The 22,724-nt window shown below is 45.1% G+C and overlaps 1 protein-coding gene across 4 annotated transcripts in view; it reads left to right on the top strand.

Annotated features, from left to right (window-relative positions):
• Positions 1–22,724, top strand: part of LOC144792108 (myoferlin-like) — a 2,487,894-nt gene that overhangs the window by 126,100 nt on the left and 2,339,070 nt on the right. For all 4 annotated transcript variants that reach the window (XR_013602508.1, XR_013602509.1, XM_078666979.1 and 1 more), the window contains exons 3-4: positions 13,627–13,718; positions 14,832–14,940. Coding sequence is in view for 2 of the 4 variants with exons in the window: in XM_078666979.1 (XP_078523105.1) it covers positions 13,627–13,718; positions 14,832–14,940 (201 nt within the window). In the remaining 2 variants the exon portion in view is untranslated. The remainder of the gene's footprint in view (positions 1–13,626; positions 13,719–14,831; positions 14,941–22,724) is intronic.

Below are 22,724 nucleotides of genomic sequence, written 5' to 3'. Positions count from 1 at the left end.
TGAATGGGATACAAAGTGCAACACATAAATGGGTTTCCTTTTAAACTTTTCCGGCTTGAAAAAATCACAGAATTTGTTGCTCCCTTAACCCTGTGCAGAAATAATCCCCAACACCACGGACGTCTCCGGTGACAGGTGAAAGGGCTATTATGGGCATGCACAAGTGCTACTTGGGAGACACGTGAATAAGTACCAGACCAAACGTTGATGGCTCCATGTTGCAGGGATTCTGTTTTGGAACAGAACTATGCCTGGGATCACAGAACGTCAGTATGTAGAGACTGAGACGCCATATTACATCAGTGCTTATGCTCACCAATCCAGACAAGCTCATAGTGTCTCACCTGAACTCCTAACTTTCACAGAGTAGGAGGTAAGTTGGCACCCCAGAACACAACACTCTAGTCCCCTCAGGGAACCACGGTAACAGGTCATCATCTTTCATCATCTCACTTATGCTTGTCCATAATAAACCGAACAAAATGCAAAACCAGTTTACACAATTTTTTTAAACTGTCGTGTTCTATTATGTGGCAACTGTGCTGCAATTAGAAGACATACCAAACCCAGTAATGTAATGATCATCACCAATAAATCCTACACATAAAAAGCCAGATCATGATTATTGGTGTATCTGCCTAAACCTAGCCTCACAATATTATACTACGATCTCTGGGGTAGTGATGGGCTCCATACCTGGCATTTGCCGTTAGCTGGTCTGCATCTCAGACTGGACAAAAGTGGTGCTCTGGTTCCGGGATCTCTTCTCTGCTGGAAATTCTCCTCTCTATTGTTAAAACGGCAAGTCTCGGCTTATATGATGAGAAATGCTCTACTCATAAACAGCAGCTGGGTCTCTTCTGTTGTGGCTATGTGTTAGTGTCCGTCCACAGAGAATGACAGCACAATTTTGTTTGACCTTGTACGAAATGTTCAGACTGAATCTTAGCAGAAAAGCAGAATAATAAAACATGTGCAGCCTATATCTAAAATAACAGTATGGCACAAAAACAAGCATGTTATTGTGTAGCGTGTGCAAAGCAGAAGCAGTCTACAACATGTGCAGTGTGAATTGTTGGGCTAACATAAGGGAAAACCACAATGGGCCCTATCTGGGACACACAAGTTTGTAGGTTTATGCTGTACTACTCTGTGCCAAAAAACTCCTGACATCAACCATATAATCGGCAGCATAAAAAGCACTACCTAGTTTGTGGATCACTCGTGCAAAATCCACCCACATCATCACACTTCAAAATCCTAGGGAAATACCAATTTGGGTAAAACCTTGGGAGGGATCTATTTCTCTGTGAAGAAGACTGAAGGAAACTACCATGTTTTGGGGTAAATAAATGTTCATCCAGCCATTTGGGGTGAGGGAGCTCTGGCCTTCCGGTGATCGAAGCATTAGGATGTGTAGATGATTAAAATGTATGGCTGTAGAATGTTTCCATACAGCTCAGGGATGTGATTGAAAGACAGATACCCTAAACTTGGTTTTCTTCCAGGGGATACTCATTAATAGTCATAAGCACTGAATTATCTCCGCCCATGAGCGGGAACTCGGAACACATAACAATATACATATATTTGTGTAAATATATCAAAAAGTACATAGTACTAAACTAATTATACACATATAAATGTATAATAACCATAATATGCAGCCTAACATATATACATAGGCTAATAAAGCCAACATTACACACGTTCTGAAGCATGAAAATATGCTGTATATAATGCAATAAACAGGTATGAGCCCAAAATGCATTTCATAACCATGAAAAACTTTTATTTTCATCAAAGAACCTGTTGTAAACAGTTATTAGCCTAAAAAGGCTGCATATGAAAAATTGTCTGTGTACAGAAAATCAGACTGGCACCCTGCCTTTAAGGCCCCAGAGAATCTGCACACTTTGCCTTTAAGGCCTCTAGGAGAACTCTGTTCCCATCATGCACCACAGGTGACAGTTCTGTCAGAAGTTGGTTTTTTCTTACCTTTTTTGACAAAAGAGTATTTTGGTGGTGTTTTATATCTTGTTCTGACTAACTGTTGGTGATTTTTTAGTCAGAATGCCACCTTTATTTTACAAATGTCCTTCCTGTGGGAAGAAGATGTCAAAAACGGATCCACACTCTGTTTGTGTGGTGTGTCTTCCAGCTTCTCATAAGGTGGAAGATTGTTATCACTGCCTCAACCTTTCTAGTAGAACTTTAAGAGAAAGGGAGAAAATTAGGTTGCTGGGCCTTCTGGAGAGAGAAAACCGTGGTGAGAAGAGTTCCAAGGGCTTATTATCATCTGCTAAGCCATCTTCTTATCCTAAACGTCGAAGATCAGCGTCTCCAGAAGGTAGAACTAAGAAAAATAGACTCCAGGGAGCGTCGCCGTCAAAAAAGGTGCGGTCGACGTCGAGATCCAGATCGCCGTCCGCATTGTCGACGTCGAAGAGGGCTCCGTCGACGTCGAGAACTTCGCCGGTGAGGCAAGGTTCAGCATCTAGACAGTCGCCGTCAAAATCATTCTCGACGTCGAGACATCTGGTGTCGATTGCTGTAAAGACGACGTCGGGGGCGCCACGGTCGACGTCGAAGACTCGTGAGAAGTCGACGTCGAGGGAAGAGAGGCGTCCCACGTCGAAGGATGGTGTGTCGACGTCGAAGGAAGGTGTGTCGACGTCGAAGGATGGTGTGTCGACGTCGAGGAAAGTGTCGACGTCGAAGGATAGACCGAGGTCGAGAGAGAGACTTACGACGTCGTCGAAGAAGAGATCGACGTCGAGAGAAAGGACGGCATCGAAGGAGTCGACGTCGAGACCTAAAAAGAGAAGATCAAGGTCTCCATCGCGACATAAGTCGATGTCGAAGTTTGCTTCGGGCTCGAAGCATAGAGTGTCTAGGTCTCCCCCACCTGAACACGGGTCGGCGTCGAGACTATCCAGACCGGCCTCTCGGACCTCAATTAGGTCTTTGTCGAGGTCAGACATCAGTCCAGAACATAGGTCTTCTCCGCGAGACCAGCAAGAAGACAGGTCTGCGGTGGGGCAAGAGGTAGTGCACCAGGACTCGTCTGTGGTGGCTCATTCGGGCTCAACCTCAGGGCAGGTGTCGGATGACAGACAATTGGTCCCCAGACAACGGACTCCATCTGGCTCATTGGTTTCTGAGCACAGTGTAGTTTCCAGAGCCTCCAAGTCTTCTACTGGACTGAATATTGTGCAGGTGTCACCTGAGGCTTTACCTGAGCGTGAGCTATTAACTTGTCTCCGAGGTGGCTGGAAAGCCTGAGACATTGGAAGATGCGTCCAGATGCAGGACTGATGGGGATGAGGGCTCCGGTCCCTCAGACGGAGCTGCATAGAAGATCACGCTCGAGGTCCTTAGTGAGAAAGAAATCACGTTCAAGGGAACGAAGGAGGCAGCGATCGGCAACTCCTCAGAGGCGGAGTAGAACTCCTTCACCATCTTCTACGTCGTCTAAGTCTTCTTTAAGATCTTCATATAGAGTCTATTCTCCCACAATCTCATCTACTCCTCCGTCCAGAGTGTCTCCAGTGGATGATTTGGGCACATTTAATGATGTGTTGTGTCGTGGGGCGAATAAGTTCAAGATCAAGATGGCAGTTCCTCAAATAGCAACGTCAGTCATCTTTGAAACCCTGCATCACAAGACGACTGGTAGGCCTCTTCTGCCGTTAGTGCCCGGGTTGATAGAACCAGCAATGAGAACATTCTTAACTCCGGCCACGGTGGGTTCTGGTCCTTCTAGGATTGCTAAGAAGTACAGGGCTCCAGCAGAAGATCCCTTATTTTTGCGTTCTGACCCGCCTCCAGATTCACTTATTGTGGCGGCAGTCAGAAAAGCACATTCTGCGGCATCTACCTCTTCTGCTCCACCTGAAAAGGATAGTAAGAGTATGGATTCCTTGGGGAGAAGAATGTGCAACACCTCAGGTTCGGTCATGAGAGTGGCCAGTGCGTCAGCCTTAGTGGGCCGCTATGATCGTCTGCTCTGGGACTCAGTGGCTCGTTTTGCAGATAAACTTCCTAAGGAGGATCAGAAAGACTTCCTAGAAATAGTGGAAGAAGGAGGATTGGTGGCTAACCAGAGTATAAGTGCGGCTGCTGATGCGGCGGATCTGTCAGCTCATGGCTATGCACATGGTGTTTGTGCTAGACGTACTGCTTGGCTTCGCCTTACGGGACTAAATCCAGAGGCTCAGAGGAAAATGGTGAATTTACCTTTTAATGGTTCGACTCTGTTTGGATCTCATGCTGACGACGAAATGTCTAAAATGAAAGTGGAGTTGGACACTCTGAAGGCCGTCGGTCTTGAAAAGAAAAAAGAATTTAGACGTCGGGGTAATTTTCGTCCCCTTGACAAAAGATCTTTTCAGCAGAGGGGCCAACAGATGAATTGGTCCTCGCAAAATCAAGGCCAGAATCAACAGAGGTCGCTATACCAACAGCGACGACCTGGACGAGGCAGAGGCAATGGAAACAGGCAGCAATCCTCTGCTACCAAGCAGCCTCAAAAACAATGAACGGATGCTTCCTCCACAACCGTGTGCCACTCCGGTTGGAGGAAGTATTGTGTGGTATCTGGACGAGTGGAAGCAAATCACAAAGGACAGATGGGTGCTGAGTATTATTCAGAGCGGGTACCTTTTGAGATTCAAGAAGCCACCGCCTGTCATGCGTCCTCTAAAGATGGTTCAGTGGAATATAAAGCGCTTGCAACAGGAAGCGAATGTCCTTCTGAAGAAGAACGCCATAGAACCAGTACCATCTCATCAGAGATGTCGAGGCCTGTACTCTCGATTTTTTCTCGTACAGAAAAAAGGTCCAGCTACGGAGTTCAGACCCATTCTGGATCTGAGACGATTGAACAAATTCATTCGGAAGGAGAAATTTCGAATGCTGGCTCTTCATCAGATCTTCCCTCAATTACACCAAGGGGATTGGATGTGCTCCATCGATCAGAAAGATGCCTACTTTCATATTCCGGTATCCAGAAAACATCGCAAGTTCCTCAGGTTCCAAGTAGGGGCTCATCATTACCAGTACTCAGTACTCCCTTTTGGCCTGAGATCAGCTCCCAGAACATTTTCAAAATGTATGGCGGTAGTTGCGGCTTGGCTTCGAAAGAGACGGATTTTCATATATCCGTACTTAGACGACTGGCTTCTGAAGAGTTCATCCCCATCGCTACTAGAAGAGCATCTAGCGATATGCCTCCAACTCATGTTCAAGTTGGGTCTGCAAGTCAACTACAAGAAGTCCATAATGAATCCCACCCAGAAGATCCACTACCTGGGTGCACAACTGGACACAGAAAACGAAAACGTGTGTCCTTCGGAGGAGAGATGGTCATCTATCAAGGCGAAGTGCGCGCTTCTCCTCCAGTATGCACGTCCGACAGTTCGGCAAGTATCCTCTCTCCTGGGGTCCATGGCATCGTGCATATTCATCGTGCCAAACACACGTTTGGAAATGCGTCCTCTGCAGCAGTGTCTGGAAGATCAGTGGAAACAGAGGACGGGATTCTGGGAGGATCGAATTCATCTCCAACAGTCGGCAAGAGATTCCATTCGGTGGTGGATGAAGAAGGCACACTTAATGAAGGGAGTTCCTTTTCATCAGGACCCGCCAACGCAGACTCTAATCACAGATGCCTCTCTCCTAGGTTGGGGGGCACATATGGGTCCTTTGCAGGTACAAGGGCTATGGTCAGACTTCGAGAAAGGATATCACATCAATCTACTCGAACTCAGAGCGGTCCATCTTGCTCTCAAGTCTCTGGCTCCATCTCTACAGACTCGGTCCCTCCTGGTGCAAACAGACAATACAACTACCATGTATTACTTAAACAAGCAGGGGGGTACCAGATCCAGGACTCTGTCCATAGAAGCCCAGACCATCTGGCATTGGTTACTTGCACAAGACCTGTCCATAACAGCAGTTCACCTACCAGGGAGTCTTAACTCACAGGCGGACGGCCTCAGCAGAGACTTCGTCGAAGCGCACGACTGGGTTCTCAACGAAGACGTCGCGCCCAGCATTTTCCAGGCTTGGGGAACACCAGACATCGATCTGTTCGCAGACGCGGCAAACACAAAATGCCCCGTCTTTGCGTCCAGGTTCTCCCAGAAAGGGTCGCAAGGGAATGCCCTTTTGATAGACTGGTGTCAAAATTTGCTGTACGCCTTTCCACCGACACCGTTGATACCAGCAGTGATCAACCGGATGTACAAGACCAACTCCAGAATGATACTGATTTGCCCGGAGTGGCCACGGCAGTGGTGGTTCCCAGATCTCCTTCAGTTGTCAATCAGGCCACACAGGAGATTGCCTTGTCGCCCGGATCTTCTGTCCAAACAGGAGGGGCGAGTGTTTCATCCCAATCTGCCCTCCCTGCGCTTGGCAGCATGGCTCCTGAAGTCATCCAGTACGGGCATTTACAGCTGAATCCGGAGTGTATGAACATTCTTAAGGAGGCAAAGCGGCCTTCTACAAGACAATCCTACGGATTTAAGTGGAAACGCTTTTACCTTTGGTGTCAGAGTAAGGGTTTTGACCCTATTCATGGTCAAGAACAGGTGATCTTGCCTTATCTTCTTTAACTTGCTGAGTCTGGTTTGCAGTTTAGTTCTATTAAAGTCCATCTTGCTGCAATAACTGCTTATAGAAAATCGCCAACACAGATATCGTTTTTTCGGATGCCTGTGGTGAAGGATTTTCTAGAGGGGTTAAGGAAGGTGTTTCCTCCAGTCAGGTCTCCTTCTCCACCTTGGGAGCTTAATGTGGTGTTGACTAAGTTGATGGGTCCACCTTTTGAGCCCATACATAAAGCGTCTTTGCAACACTTATCTTGGAAAGTAGCATTCCTGGTGGCCATCACTTCTGCTCGTAGAGTGAGCGAAATTCAGGCTCTGTGTTGCAAGGAACCGTACACAGTTTTTCATGGAAACAGAGTGGTGCTTAGGACTCATCCTGCTTTTCTGCCAAAGGTGGTGTCGGATTTTCATGTTAACCAATCCATAACATTGCCTACTTTCTTTCCAAACCCTTCGAGTCCGGCTGAGCGGACTTTGCATTCATTAGATCTAAAGAGGGTTTTAAAATTTTACTTAGATAAAACGAAGTCGTTGAGACACACGGACCGTTTGTTTGTGAACTATGGTCCTACGAATACTGGTTTGGCTGCATCCAAGAGATCCATCTCTAGATGGATAGTGTCATGTATCTTACTGGCTTATCAGCTAGCCCACAAGTCTTTATCAGGTAGACCTAGGGCTCATTCTACGAGAGGGAAAGCTGCTACAACAGCTCTCCTTAGGAATGTGGCTATGTCAGAGATATGTAAAGCAGCTACTTGGCGTTCAGTGCATACGTTTACACGCCATTACTGCTTGGATTCTGATGCGCAGACTGATGCAAAAGTGGGTCAAGCATCACTCAGAAATTTGTTTGCTGTTTCTAGTTAAACACTGTATTTTTAAAAGTGCAGCTATGCATTTATCTGTTCGCCCGCTTCTAGTGGGTATGAGCTTGCTACTCTATTCAGTGCTTATGACTATTAATGAGTATCCCCTGGAAGAGAAGGATTAGTTACTTACCTGTAATCCTAGTTCTCTTCCAGGGGTATACTCATTAAAGTCATAAGCACCCTCCCGCCTCCCCGGCGAGCAGTGGCATTGAAGTTTTTTCACTATGTATTGTGAAGTTTTTATGTGCAGATTCCTGCTAAAGGTTTACTGTACCGTACATAAGAACTGACCTAACTGTCACCTGTTGTAGGAGAGTAGGGTCTGCAATCCTATGATCACCCAGATTTTTGCTTTTTGCTTCACTGGTTTACGACTTTCCCTGGCTGTGGGCCTGCTAATCAGACCCACAGCCTAGCTGTTCTCTCTAATCCAAATTGTACCCAGGTACTGAATTGGCACTGGGCCCTCTCAAGTCCCTGTAACCAGGGCTGAGGTGCACCCAGGAGTCTCCCAGGGGCTGCAGCATGTATTATGCCACCCCTGGGCTGACTAACTAAATCAGACACAACTGGCTGCTTGACAGCTGGGGCAGAGTGGTGTACTCACCCTCTGCTGTAGATATAGTATTCCTATATCTAAACCTAAATGGACACACAGATATCCTATCAGTCACTCCTATGGCAGGCCTTAACAATCCTGAAGGCAGAGTGCTTGGAATCGTGTGAGATGGTGCTCTGGCATGAGCTGAGCCTGTCTACGGCTTTCGGGATCCATCCCTTAGCCGTTTCCATGATATCGCATACCATATACTCTTAAGTGCATTATAATCCTCGCGGTTATATGCCAACTCTGGTATCGCTTTATCAAAACATGTCGAGTAAGGTGTCATACGAATTGGAATACTAACCCCTCGCCAATTCTGGCGACGGGGTTAGCATTCCACCCTTCTAGAGGGACACGACATGTATGTAACCTGTAACCCCGGTTAAAGTCAAACAGAGCCTTAGCTCCACAAAATGGATGCTGCCACCGAGACACAAGTCTGCCCTCCTTCTGCTGGGAGTCCTCCCAGAGCAGGAGGCAAGGACAAAGGGTTTCCTGCCAGGGGCGGTGCCAGCACCGTCCCAGACAGGATTTTGTGTATCCTAGGTAGGCAGGGCTTCAGAGGAAGGTGACTGCAAGTGGCACCCCGGTGCTCACTGTGCATAGGCCGGCTGAAACCAGTTCCAGGGGCACTCCAGCCCCTGGCCTGGGGAAAGCCCCCCAAAGGAGAGGGGTGTAACCACCCCCCTCCTAGTCCCACCCATAGGGCAGGACTTAGTCGCGTGCCAGCCCCTTTTTGCAGGATAAAGGTAGGAACTGGCCCCCTTCCAAATCAGATCATCTTTGAATCCTGAAACTACTTTCTTCAAGAAGGAACTCAAGACTCTTCCTAAGATTTCTCCCTTGTGACTAAGGAGTAGTCACCCTGCAGCAGCAGGCACCAACCAAGCATCGCGGTTTGTTGCCAGTCTCTCCTTCGGATCAAGACTGCTCCAGCACGACGAGAACCGGCTTCCCTGGCACCTCTGACCTCAACCTACATCATCAGCCCAGCTGTGATCCGTGGGTGTGACGAGACCTCGAGGGACCGGCCATCTTCAGAACTGCACGACGCTTGTCCAGCACGACGCCTGAGTGACCCTCGACTGAGTGCCTTGGGGTAAGAGATGCCACGACCCTGAGCAGCTCCAGCACCGAAGTTCAGCCCCCCTGCATCCACGAGATCGGCGTGGGGCCCTTCTGCTTTTTGCTGCTCACCGCGTTGTCCAGGTCGCTTGCCCGTTGGCTAGTGGCCCCCTCACGATGCTCCACGACAACTAACACTGCAGGTCTGGTTGCTCCAGACTAGCCCGTGCTCCCCTCCAAAAGAGAAGCACCCTGGACCCTCCTGGTCCACTCAAGACGCCATTTTAGGTCCACCGCGTGGGCCTTGCATTTGCCAAGACTTGTTGCCCAATCCTGGGTCCAGCGACGTTGACAGCAAGAACCTTCGTGGGACAGCTCGCACCTCCATCCTGGTCGCCGACAACGACTCCTGGTCCGAGAGACTGCAGAGCCCAGCAGCGCCCACTCACCTGACTGCGGTGACTTCGCCCGGTGCCATCCTGGTGCCCACTTAATCACTGGCTAGTGATTCAGAACTTGGTCCCCTCTGCTTTCAGGTTTTCTTCTTCCCTGATCCAGGCTTGGATCTCTTCAAACTTTTCTTCACTGGCCGCCTGCCAGCAACTTCTTCTTCAGGCTCCTGGTCCGTCAACGTGGGTTTCCGACGCAACTTGAACCCTATGCAGCCGCAGCCCCTGGGCTAGGTAAATCCAGCACTCCGGTGCCCCAGCATAGTCCAACACTCCAAGTGTTCGGATCCACTCCCGTTTTCGTCCCAACTAGTCGGGTTCGCCCGAGAACAGTAACTTTGCAACTGCTAGCCTCCATAGACTTTTTCCCGCCTTACGCGTGAGAGTTCCCACTCTGCACACGACGTCCACAGGCCTCCTGCATCTAATCCCAGTGTTTAGAATTGTAGGCCTAGCGATTCCTGAGTCTAGAAAAGTATTACTTACCTGCTAGCAAGTTCGCATTCCACTTACTGTGTATATGGTTTTTCGTGCCCCTAGGGCATTTGTGTAAATTGTGCGACTTAAAGTATTTTCGTAAGAGTTTTGTTGTGTGCTTAGCTCCCTGACTCATAAAGAGTTCAGGGTAGACTTGTTATAAATAAATATACGTTTATTTTCATAACAACTTGTGTGGTGTCCTTTCACTTGGTGTTCAAGGGGTAATGTGATGGTAAAACAGCTGGCTTAACACGCCCTCTAGAGTCTTAGCCTTAGACTGCTCGTATCCATGCTACTAGGATAGCTGGTCTATAAGGTTGACTTACAACCAATCATCAATAAGGGTTGTTTGGACTGATACATAGTGATCACTAGAATAGTAAGCACTGCATATCAGGCCAACTTCTCACACCTGTGGTGCATGATGGGAACAGAGTTCTCCTAGAGGCCTTAAAGGCAAAGTGTGCAGATTCTCTGGGGCCTTAAAGGCAGGGTGCCAGTCTGATTTTCTGTACACAGGCAATTTTTCATATGCAGCCTTTTTAGGCTAATAACTGTTTACAACAGGTTCTTTGATGAAAATAAAAGTTTTTCATGGTTATGAAATGCATTTTGGGCTCATGCCTGTTTATTGCATTATATACAGCATATTTTCATGCTTCAGAACGTGTGTAATGTTGGCTTTATTAGCCTATGTATATATGTTAGGCTGCATATTATGGTTATTATACATTTATATGTGTATAATTAGTTTAGTACTATGTACTTTTTGATATATTTACACATATATATGTATATTGTTATGTGTTCCGGGTTCCCGCTCATGGGCGGAGATAATTCAGTGCTTATGACTTTAATGAGTATACCCCTGGAAGAGAACTAGGATTACAGGTAAGTAACTAATCCTTTCACTACACCCAGTTTTGCGCAGACCCTGAATTCTTAAACACTCATACATGTCTGATACCTCCACTCTCAGGAGACCTACAGGAACAAAGATGGAGGTCAAGCCTAGGCAGGGATATGTTCCTGCATGAGGGGAACTGAAGGGAATTACGATATTTTGGGAGAAACAATTGCTAAAAATCTGCCAAACATCATGCTCGAGCGTTCTACTTGCCAGTCAGTTAGAGCAAGGGAGACCCGGCTTGCCCCACTAGATTTTTCTAGACGGTGTAAAAATAGAGTGTGTATATATATATATATATATATATATGTGTGTGTGTGTGTATATATATATATAAAAAGTCCACATTTGTAAAGCGCACAATCACCCGTAAGAGTCTCTAGGCGCTGGGGGCCGTCGGGAAGATTAAGCGAGCTATTGCCCAGAGTCACATGGTGCTGGGCTAATCTGCCGCCGGAGCCGGGGATCGAACCGTGATCCCCAGATTCCAGCGTCATCGCCCTGGCCGCGGCGCCACACCTCTCCCCTATATATATATAGTTTCAATATTTTCATATAATACAGTGTTTGAACAGTGCACCATAAAGCCTAATTCTACCACAATTTTAGGATCTGCGGTACTTTTACATAATTAATTGTGCAGACTACATTTTCCCTAGAAATGTATTTGATATTGCTGGACTCTGGACGTTCAGGTCAAAAATTGTTTGGTTATTCTGGGATTTATATTTGTCCATTTGAGAAGTACAACAAAATATTTAGTAAATTCATTAAAAAAAAGAAAATATCAAATTTTTCATTATAGCTTCAAACTGCAATCCATACTAATATTATAAAGAGAGAGCCCAAACCTTTGACGCGGGTAATCTCAGTAACCACAGCACCAATCACAACACCCAATACAGCGTTGGAAAGGGCGGTTGCAGCAGAAGGACATAGGCTATGCAGACGGCCACCATATTAATATTATTTTATTTTTTTGCAGAGTTTTATATAGCGCGAACTTGACCCGAACTGAATCAGGTATCAGAGCGCTTTACATAGCACCAGTTACGTTACCCCGCAGACACGCAGACACGCAAATGAGCGTGTCTGCGGGGACAATTACTGCAGCCTCTCCTACTCGCTGTCACTCAACTCTCTCATTAAACTGATTTACCCGCGGCTGATAACTCTCTCATTCAACGACATTACACTCGCCTGCTAACATCAACCAGGGCTGTAGCCGGGCTCAGGCGGCGGATCACTACACCAATTACACGCGCCTGCTAACATCAACCAGGGCTGCAGCTGGGCCTTCTCCGTCCCTATTCTAATGAAACAAAAAATGTTGTCTACCGCGAGATTTTAAAATAAATTGCCCTTGCCAAATACACACATTACACGCATTCTATTTCATACCCGGACAACGTCGGGACGGGCTGCTAGTTTATTTATAAAGTTTTATATAGTGCGAACATGAACCTGAAGGATATCTGAGCGCTTTACAAGTAATGATAAATGTATGTTGGGTTTGCACCAATACATAGCCCTAAATGTGCAGATAAAAGCATGCTTTTTCTATTGGAGCTTAAAGAGACTAAAAAGCTACACTGACTTGAACAACCTCATGCCATTGTTTTATGATAAGCACTTGCACTGAGGTGTGCAAATACCACAGCAGTGAGTGTATTAATGCCATTGCAATACACTGCAGAGTAAAAAAAAATGTACAAGCTCATGACCCCCATATTTATCAGCAGTCTTTTTTTTATCTTCAGGAGGATTGCTGTTTTCTGTGTGTTTTATTGTAGATTGGTTATTGTTGAATACGAAAGCAAGAATGAGCTAATGAATGAGGGAAGGGGGCTATGAGTGCAAGGATGAACAACACATAGTATGTAAGTTATTAAGTTCCCAAACGGTGACATTCACTTATACGTACAACAGGATTGCATTGCCAATCATTACTCAGTTGGGCTGGTTGTCACTTGCTCTACCTATTGATTTGAGTAGCACTTGATATTTGGCTGACAAACATGAAAAAACAGGCATGATGAACTCCTGTCTTTCAAAGTGAGAAATTCTCTGAATATATTTTAGGTTATCTGGTTCCAATTTCTGAAGCTTCATAACAAAATTATTTTGTTAATACAAATGAATGATGTCATATAACTGCTTTGTAATAATACATTGATAATTTTCTAAAATTGTATTTATTTCTAACAAGTGTAATTTAAAAAACAAATCGGCCAGCTGTTAATGCGACATCTGGGTGTTGATCAGAGAGGATGCCAGCCTGGTTGAAGGGAGGGCGTAGGCAAAAAGCATGTGCCACCATTATTTTTCGCTATTTGTCGAGGGTGGCATGATTAGGAAATGTATCTTAATCTGCTGTGCAGCTAGTAATGGGTGATCTGAAGGATGATTGAGGATAGTTTATTTTGGTGACTACGGAAACCAAGTAGTTATGGGAGTGCATGTCTGTGACCCTGAACTTTTTACTGGTCTGCAGTATTTGATGGATGGGTCTCTCAGGCCTAGATGAAAGAGTATCCAACCTGATCCACACACCTTTGCCCCGGTAGTGCCCATCCGAGAGGAATCATCCTCTATCACAGACACTCATCAACCTAAAAATGTCTTTCCTTTTCAGACATTGGAATGGGACCTTGCTGGGATCCATCTGGACAGCACCTCTTTTATCGATCTCCAAATCCGAGATGCAGGAGACCTTGCCAGAGATGGGTATGGCGGGCAGTGGTACAGGGTGTGGTGGAATTTTGATATGAGCGGGCGGCATAGCTCACAAGAAGAGGGAGCAGTCAAACTGTGGGGAAGAGGGTGTACAGGGAGATGGAAAGCAGTGCAAAAAAAGCTGAAAGTTTTTTTTTCCCACACTGTAAATGTCCAGTCTATGAATGGTGCTTCCACAATAACCCCGATTGCTTCTGTGAAGGAATATGTCAGGATATTATTGGGCTGTAAACTATCTAAATATTCAACATATGTTTGGTACCTGGTGTTAATGTTCTCTTAATTTGAAAGTGGAGGTTTTTTTTTTCTGAAGGAACTTGCTGTACTTCATGTAAAACGTGGGTCCACACATGCAAACCAGTTCTTCATTTGTTATGAAAATGAGTTTCATAGATTTAAGTATGGCTATATTAACAGTTGAGAATCATCTGTAATTCTCTAGACAATGGATGTTGTGGATTATTATTCCTTTTTGTGTCTATTTGGAGTCCGTAATCTAGAATTAAAATATAGGGAACGCAGAGAAAGCTTGTACATTTATTCCAAACATGTAATAAAGATGTTGCGGCACCTCTTTTTAAAACAATATTTGGGACTTCTTTTTGTTGAGTAGTGTATTGCTTCAGGAGGCGCAGATTAGCTCTGTTCATCAGTAAACTCAGTAATAGTTGTGAAAGAGAAATGGCCTTTATCATGCCTGTTGTAACCTGCCTCTCATATTATGCTGGTCAGCACTGCCAAGATTGGTAATGTATGTAGTAAAATCTAAATCCATTACTAAATGTTTTGATTAGTTATAATTATTTCTGACTTTTTTCCAAGATAAACAGTAAGCGTACCTTTTGCCTTTTCTTTCTAATGGTACTAAACGTTATCTATCATGAGTAAGGTGGACATTGTCCATGGAAGGGTTAGGTTTGACAACACCAATAGACACCTAAATATAATTCCTTGACTTCTAAACGAAGGGCTACTATTGACTTGCAAATGAAGATATCGCTTGATAATAAATCACCGAAAGACTGGGCCTTTAAAATGCCTTCATAATCTAAGAGTGAAAATTCAATTTGCTTGCCCATAAAATTACCTTTTCTTAATCTACAGGGTGTTTGGTTCCAGTACAGTGCATCTGAAATCACTGGTCGCAGATCCACTGGTGCCACTGTCACTGACTGAGCAAGTTCTGCTAGACAGCTCCCATCTGCCAACAGAGGTCAGTGAATGAAGGACACTTTTAAGACAGGAAAAGATGTGTGGGAGATGAGTCAGAATGAATATGAGCTACAGGATAAAAAAAGGAGACATGGATGAATGAAAGGCAGAGGGAATAGGAGGCGAAGGAAGAAAAGGAAGGAAAGTGGACAAGATTATGTGAGGGAAAATCTGAAAAGGAATGGCTGGTGGAAAATAGGCTATAGAGGTCAGAGGAAGAGGAGGAGTGTGGAACAGTAGAATGGAAAGGAAGATTAAGGAGGAAAAAGGTGATGGTAGAAAGGCATAAAGAAAGGGTGTTGGGGAAATGGAGAGGAAGAAAAAAAAGGGAAGAAAGGTCTAGTAACAATAAGGTTTACTACCAGAAGACCAATGTTTTTATATTGGTTTACTACCACAAGACCAAAGTTTGTATATCGACTTGGCAGAGTGTTGAAGAACAAATGTATGCTACCAGAATATTGTTAAAGTAAGAGCAGGTTTATTGTACTTCACTCCACATTCCTTTACCTTTTTTCCTAAATAATTTAATGATATTTTACAACCGCATTATAAAATTTACAAATGAAGAACTGAGAAGAGCATTATAAATGTGATAGAAATCATGCCCTTGGAGCAGACCTTTGATGTGATGAGGCACATTATTCAAGAGAAAGCTTCTCATCACATATGTGATTTTATGCCTGTATCACTGAAATGTGGAACTACTTTAGCCATGCTCTGCTGATTGTATTATGCTTATGCAGGACCTCCTTGCTTTATACATTGCATATTCAATTAAGAAGCACCTCTTCATTTCTCTTAACCACTACTGGAGGGATTTGGGTGCAGTCTCAGATCTCCCAATATTTATTTTGGCAAGTTGTAGACCAATAAACGTATATTCCCCTATTGAATCCCCTTTTTATGACCATGAAAGGGGAAAGAGTTATATGCCAACACAGGACAGTTGACAGGACTGTAAGATCACCAGCTAGTATGGCTGGATAACCCCACAGCTCCACATAACAAATAGGAGATCTTCAGTGAGTGTCCGCTGTTTAGGCAGTTAGGGGCAGTGCCTCTGAGCATCGTCCGTAAGTAATCTGGCTAGTAATAAACTCAGTTGGCATATTTAATTTGGCTTGGATGCAATTTAGCACAGATGTTATGTTATGTCCTGCTCACAGACTGCCATTTGGGCTTCCCACCAGTGTTCGCCTGTTGGATCGAGCTCCTTCTACCTGCTAGCCTAAGTGCCAGGAACATGGCCAATGCTTTAGTAACCAGGGTAGAATAGTTTCTAGTTTACTCGTAATCAGTTTAACTTCAAGAGGGTTAAACTCTGGAAAGGAGGTCTCGTCCAGAACTTAACATTTAATATAGTCCCCTAAACCGGAAGCTCCTAGTTTGGAAATACCTATGTAATCCCAGTGTCTGAAGCCAGGAGATGGACTGTTGAGTCAGCCAGGCCTTGTCCATAAGGGCTTCTCGTGGTCAACGTATGGGCCCACCCAACCCAGTGGAGACCTTTATTCTGACAGTCCAGTACTAACTTTGAGACTGGGCTCAAGGATGTGTCTACAAAACCACCTTACAACATGGACGTAAAGGTCATCCCTTGAGAACTGGTACGTTCTAAACTGGTGGCAGGATCATCTACAAGCTGTGATGACTAATAGAATAGTTGTACAAACAAAGAGAGAAAGGGAGTTGGTTGTGGAGCCACTCTTGGTCCCCTTAAAGTAAATCAATAAACGAAGGAAGAGTGATTCCAAATGGAAAGCATTACCTGAGGAGTCGCAGAGTGTGTTTTAAGAAGAACCCTTACTCACCAACCTAGTTGGTGACATGCTTCATCATAGGGTTCCCACCCAAGGTGCCGCGTGCCTCTCGGGTGTGCTATGACGTCTGATTACAGGGAACAGGTTTGTTGGATTGTGCAGGGAGTGAGAAACCTTAGAGTTTATAATTACCTTTATTTGTTCCTAAAAACTTTTAATAGTGAGGAAGTAAGGTAAGGTTACACGGTGGTAAGTGTGGATGTTACAACTGGCTTTACTGACCAATAACATTCAAAGTGAATCAATAGTGGCCAGACTACATGTTTCAGCTTCCTCACGCAATTAGCGAGACTTTCGTCAGGACCAGGAGAGCCATGGGGGTATGCACGCGCTAAGGTGCACCCTCACCTTTGGCCGGCTTTACGGTTAACTTAAGGTTTTGGGCCTTAAGTGTTGTCTGAAAAGGGAAGGATCTGAAAGAAAAAGCACACTTTAAAGTACTTACGCAATTAGTTACATTGACCATGGTGCTTTAACGGAAAAGGTGCGGTGGCACACATGCTGTTCTATGTGCTATTCAGCTGTGGACTCAACAGGCTATGATGCCTCTTGTGACGGTCGTAAAGTGCATAGATTAAAGCCCTATTCATTCATTTATGCCGGAAAAGGCATATTCGTACAAAGTCATGCTTACATTCAGCAGTTTATTTATTGCATTGTGTTGCTACACAATTCCAAAGCCAATCGTAAAGGATGTGGTTTTAGTAATCTCATTGAGATTAAGTGGGATGTTAATCACCAAAGCTGAGTCAGTAGGGCAAGACTAGTGAACATTAAAACATGTGGGAGAAACAAGGAAGCAAGGCTTGCTCAGTTACAGAAGGAGTATTGCCCCGAGGGTCCAGTCGGGGGGGGGGGTGGTGGACTATTGTCACACACTGCAATGGAGGGTAAAAAAGTATTTTAGATACAAGTGGAACGAGCGATAAGTAAAGAGAATACCTCGGTTGCAAGAACGTCCAGTTGGGGATACTCACTACGCCAAATCCAATCGCCCACTTAACACCTGGTTACACCCCGATAAGGGACCCCGTGGATGTGGGGGAGTCCTTGGCTGGCGTATTTATGTTGCCAAAATTGTGTTCAGAGTTAAGGCGCATCATCATGCAATGCGTGACCCCGTACACGTGTCATGTCAGCGTGTGGGTGCCACAATTTGCACAAAAAGGCTGAAACGTTAACCCAATTGGAGAGTAGTCAATTGTGAACTTTATTCAGCACATAGTGGCAGACAAAGGTACAGGCTTCAAGCACAAAGGTGCTGTGTATTAAAATCGTACATTGTGTGTGAATTGTACAGCAAATAAATGTCAGGGTAGAGGAGCCACTGATCAGTGTAGGCACGATGTCTGAGTTAAAGAATCAGAGAAGTATGATCATTCTATGTGTGGAAGTACGTCATTAGTAGATCTGTGGGGAAATCGCCACAGTGGAACGGACGTATCCTTTATTATTAGGGTTGTTGCATGTCCTGCCAATCACTCATTGCTCACACCATGTAATCTTAACAATACTGCCTGCATAATCAAGGTAAAGCTTTGTGAAAAATTCAAGATAAGTGCAGGATGGTGCCACTGCATGATGGGCGCTAGGTTCAGGAATATGGCAGTAGTGTCTTGCTTCCTATTGGTAAAATCCGCAGTAGGTCGTGAAACGGAGGGGATAGTACCAATGGTGAAGTATAAGAAGGGGGTGGCTGAGATACCGCTTATTTCCGCATTACAGAATTCCATGGGATATTATCATTTACCCCATGTTTGTGTGTAGAAAGCCTGTAAATCCAGCGCTGTTCTTTTTCTAACAAGAGTTTGGAGGTATTGAAGCTGGATTTAACCTGTTCGATTACGGTCCATTTCATATCATTGGTTGTGTGGTTGTTCTTCAGGAATTGTTTTGTAATGCGAGTCGTGTTTTTCTTACATCGGATGTTGCTCCTATGCTCATAAATGCGTTGCTTCACTTTCCTACTGTCATACCCCGGTATTTGAGGCCACAGGGACATGTAATCAAATATACCACATTCATGGAGTTCCAATTTGTGTGATCTCTGCGTACAGGTTTTGTTGGGCTCAAGGTCCAGGTGTTTAGTAGGGCATGTCAAGTGACAGACACTACAATTTCCGCACTGAAAATGCCCTGTCACGCTGGGGAGTCCCCACGCTTTCAGTACTGAGGGGTTGGGGTCGCGGTCAGTTATTCTGGGACAGCTGGAGACCAAGGAGTCCTTCAAACTTCTGGCCCTTTTGAATGAAAAAAGAGGTTTCTCCCATTTCCTGTTGTTGGTTTGTAGGATTCTCCAGTGCTTGTTAATCGATAAAGTGACTGAATTGGGCGCCTTGCTAAAGGTGGTAATACAGATCAAAGGGATTTCAGTAGTATTTTTGGGGATATCTTCAAAGAGGGAATCCCTGGGTTGGCTTCTGACTCGTTTCTGACTTCTGTTCAAGATTTTGTCCGGATATCCACGGTTCCTCAGTTTAGCAGTTAAATCTGTGACTCGGTGGGCTTCTCAGCAATTAGGGATGCTTTGCTATCAAGCGGGATTTGATAGATGGGACACCATAGGAATCTCTACTATTGGAGATCTCCTACAGAAGGGTAAGATACTTCTGTTTAAGGATTTGCAAGATAAGTATGAATTGGAACCAAAGGAGGCGTTTCATACCTCCAAATCCGCCACGCGCTTAACACATCCCTCCCAGATCTGACAACTGTACCAGACGCATCCCCTCTGGAGGATCGACTTTTATCGGAGCCCCTCCTGGCCAAGGCCATTTCTCTTACATACCGTAAGCTATGTAATATAACAGATCCCTTTCATACCCTTAGAGATAAATGGCAGGCGAACTTGGGACAAATCGAGGACGAAGACTGGCAAACCGCCTTGATGTCCCCAAGAGAGGTGGCCATAACCCAATGCTTTCGGTTGAGCCAACTAAAGATCTTACATAGGGCATACCTCACCGGAGTAACCCTGGCCAAGATAGGGACCAGGCACGCTGCATTTTGCCTGCGCCGATGTAACCACATAGCCACATTTTACCATATACTATGGGATTGCCCCCTGATTCGACACCTATGGGAAGGGGCTACAAGGAAGATGCAAGATGCACTAGGGAAGCAGGTCGCTCTCACACCTTCGCTGGGGATCCTGAATATCTGGGAGGCAACAGATCTTACGGACATAGAGCAACAATTTCACCACCCTGGGGTACACATTAGTCAAAAGAGCCATTTCTATGAAATGGGGTGCAGTAGAGCAACCACTGGTGAAAGGATGCTTGGTGGAGATGGACAGATGCATGGTAGCCGAAAAGGAGGTTCACAAATCTAGGGGTTGTCCTAAAAAGTGGGACAGGAAATGGGGCGCCTGGAATGTCCATCGCGGAGAACTGTGTATCTCACCTCCAGTGGAACTGGAAATGGCACAAAAGAAGGCCACTGACCTGTAGTGTTTGATTGACATATTGTGCATTATATTGTTTACTCCCAATTCTGTAAAGAAATGTGTATTGCTATGAGTATGCAAGTGACAAATGTTAATTAATAATAACATTATTTTATATATTTTTTTAATTCGTGGGTCGGGTGGAACTAGGTTGGTGAGTGAAGGTTGTTCTTCTTAAAACACACTCTGACTCCTCAGGTAATGCTTTCCATTTGGAATCACTCTTCCTTTGTTTATTAATAGAATGGTTGAACATCTGCCATTGCCACTCCCTTTTTAGGTAGAGCCTGAGCCAGCGCGCAAGCGCTGCTCTGGTGATCTGTGGTAGTTGCAGACAGGGAGAAATGCCCCGCCCACTGCAAAGTCTATATTTATCATTGGATTGTGTATTTGTCCTCCCTAAATGTTGTCTCCTGATTCCTAAATAAGCTTGTTAGTCCCTCGTTAGTACTGCCATGTGTTCATTTAGAAGCTCCCATGGTTACTGGCCCCTTTACTTGGTTGTTACAGGCTAGGTGTACTTTTTTCTTCATTGAGTTTCTCCAAGTTAAGCACTGCGACGTGCTTCGCTTACATTCATCGCCCCATTCCCGCGTTCACTTTCGAAGAAGCCAGGATAATCGCGGTTGTTTTCTATGTAATGTCATAGGTCTCGCATTTAAATGCGAGACCTATAACATTGCAAATATCTGGTTTGGCAGCGGCAACTACACCTTTCTTTTATCGTTTTTTTTTTATGCCAGCCATGTTATCTATATACTTACTCCTGTATTGGAACTTTCATAGATTCCCATAGCTTGTATCATTCCCCATCGTCGGAATGGGAGCCTCAGTAAATAAAAAATAAAAAATAACATAGAAGTAGGTACATAAGAGAAAGAAAAGGCCTAGCCCTCATCTAATTTTGTAGCTTATTCACCTCTTTTTGCAAAAGAGACCAAAAATATGTAACAACCAATCAGATTAGCCTCACCCCTTAGAACCCTCCTGAGAGAGCCTCAGATTTTCTACCGCATGTTGTGCTAAGGGAGTCTCCACGGAGGTCTGCTCAGATTTCTCTACAACTTTGGATTTGTTTCATCTGTTTCTCTTCAAGGATGTCAGATAAGGAAAATAAGGCTTTATTTAAAGCCTGAGCTACTTGCTCTAAGAAAAGGCTTTACATTGAGGACAAGCATAAAGTATCTACTGCTTGTACCCTGATCATAAGGTCACTGATTGTAAAATCTGCAGGACTTTCTCTACCAAGACTCTGAGAGACAGGGAAGGACGTCTGCTAACCTGGTTGCAGAAAATGTAGTCCGGAAAGAAATTCTATCCAGTAACAGTGATGATTCCTCCTCAGCTACATCTTCAAGGAGGTCTAAGAAAAGGGGTACGTCTTTCCTTTCAACTTCATCTGAACCTCCTGCTAAGGCCTCACAAAAGACCTCTGATAGGTCTGACAGGCCCAGTCCCAAAAAATCTCCTCACCGAGGTGTAAAGGAGAGGGAGGGACTAGTTCCTGAGGTACTTCCATCCAAGAAGGTAATCCATGGTCCTTCTGTTTCCTCACCACCACCTGAAAAGGAAAAATTATTCAAAAAACCGGCTTCTGTACCTCAGGAAGGAAGATCTGAGAGATAAAACCGCCCGTCGACGACGACAATATCAGGTACGTTGACGACTGTATCTAAAAGTCACCTGCCGTCAATTCCAGCTCCGTCGACGGGCCTGTCATCGAGAGCTTCGGAGACTACTACTTCGGAGACGACTTCGTCGACGCATCAGGTACCTATCTCTATGTCGTCGATGATGTTGACAAGCTCGACGATGGTGTCGACGGCGACGATGTCGACGTTACCGTTGACGATCAGCCCATCGTCGTCGACTCATTCTACGTCGACGATTCCTTCGACAACGTCGTCGACGATTCAAAAAGTCCAGATTTCTATTAAAAGACACCAAATCACTCCTGAAATGACCTCTCTTCGGAGAGTGACACCATTACCTCCGGCTTTGCTCTTGGAGGAAGAATTTTCAGAGGAAGAGGAAGGTCCTTAAGGGGTTGCTTAAAGCGTGTTCCAACTTCAGGTGAAGTACCAGTACTTGGATTCCGCGGATTAATATATGGAACAACAACATTATGTTCAACAAGATAGACCTCAGGATCAGACACAGCAGGGTATGGAGGCCATGCCTTCCTCACTTATTAATGATTTCCAATTTATGTTACTGGATTACAAGAGAAGGTTTCCGTCTCAGATTTCTGAGCAATCAATGCAACCACCGCCTCCACCAACCCTGACCGTTTCTTCAGCTACAGTGGCTCCTCAGTTGCCTCGACCTCCGGAGCCGGAACCAATGGAAAGTCACCACGATATCGTGTCTATGCATGATGATGATTCATCAGATGAAGTTCGTAATGTGAATCAGGTCCCGGACCGAGATAGAGAGTGGGACGATTGTCATTCCAGATCCGGCCTCACCATTGCCAGATCCTATTGATTCTCCTCCAGCAGACATCGGAGGATT

Source organism: Lissotriton helveticus, chromosome 11 (genome assembly GCF_964261635.1).
Source record: "Lissotriton helveticus chromosome 11, aLisHel1.1, whole genome shotgun sequence".
Classification (NCBI taxonomy): domain Eukaryota; kingdom Metazoa; phylum Chordata; class Amphibia; order Caudata; family Salamandridae; genus Lissotriton; species Lissotriton helveticus.
Note: the sequence above shows the minus strand (reverse complement) of the source record. Positions and strands in the feature narration are given on the sequence as shown.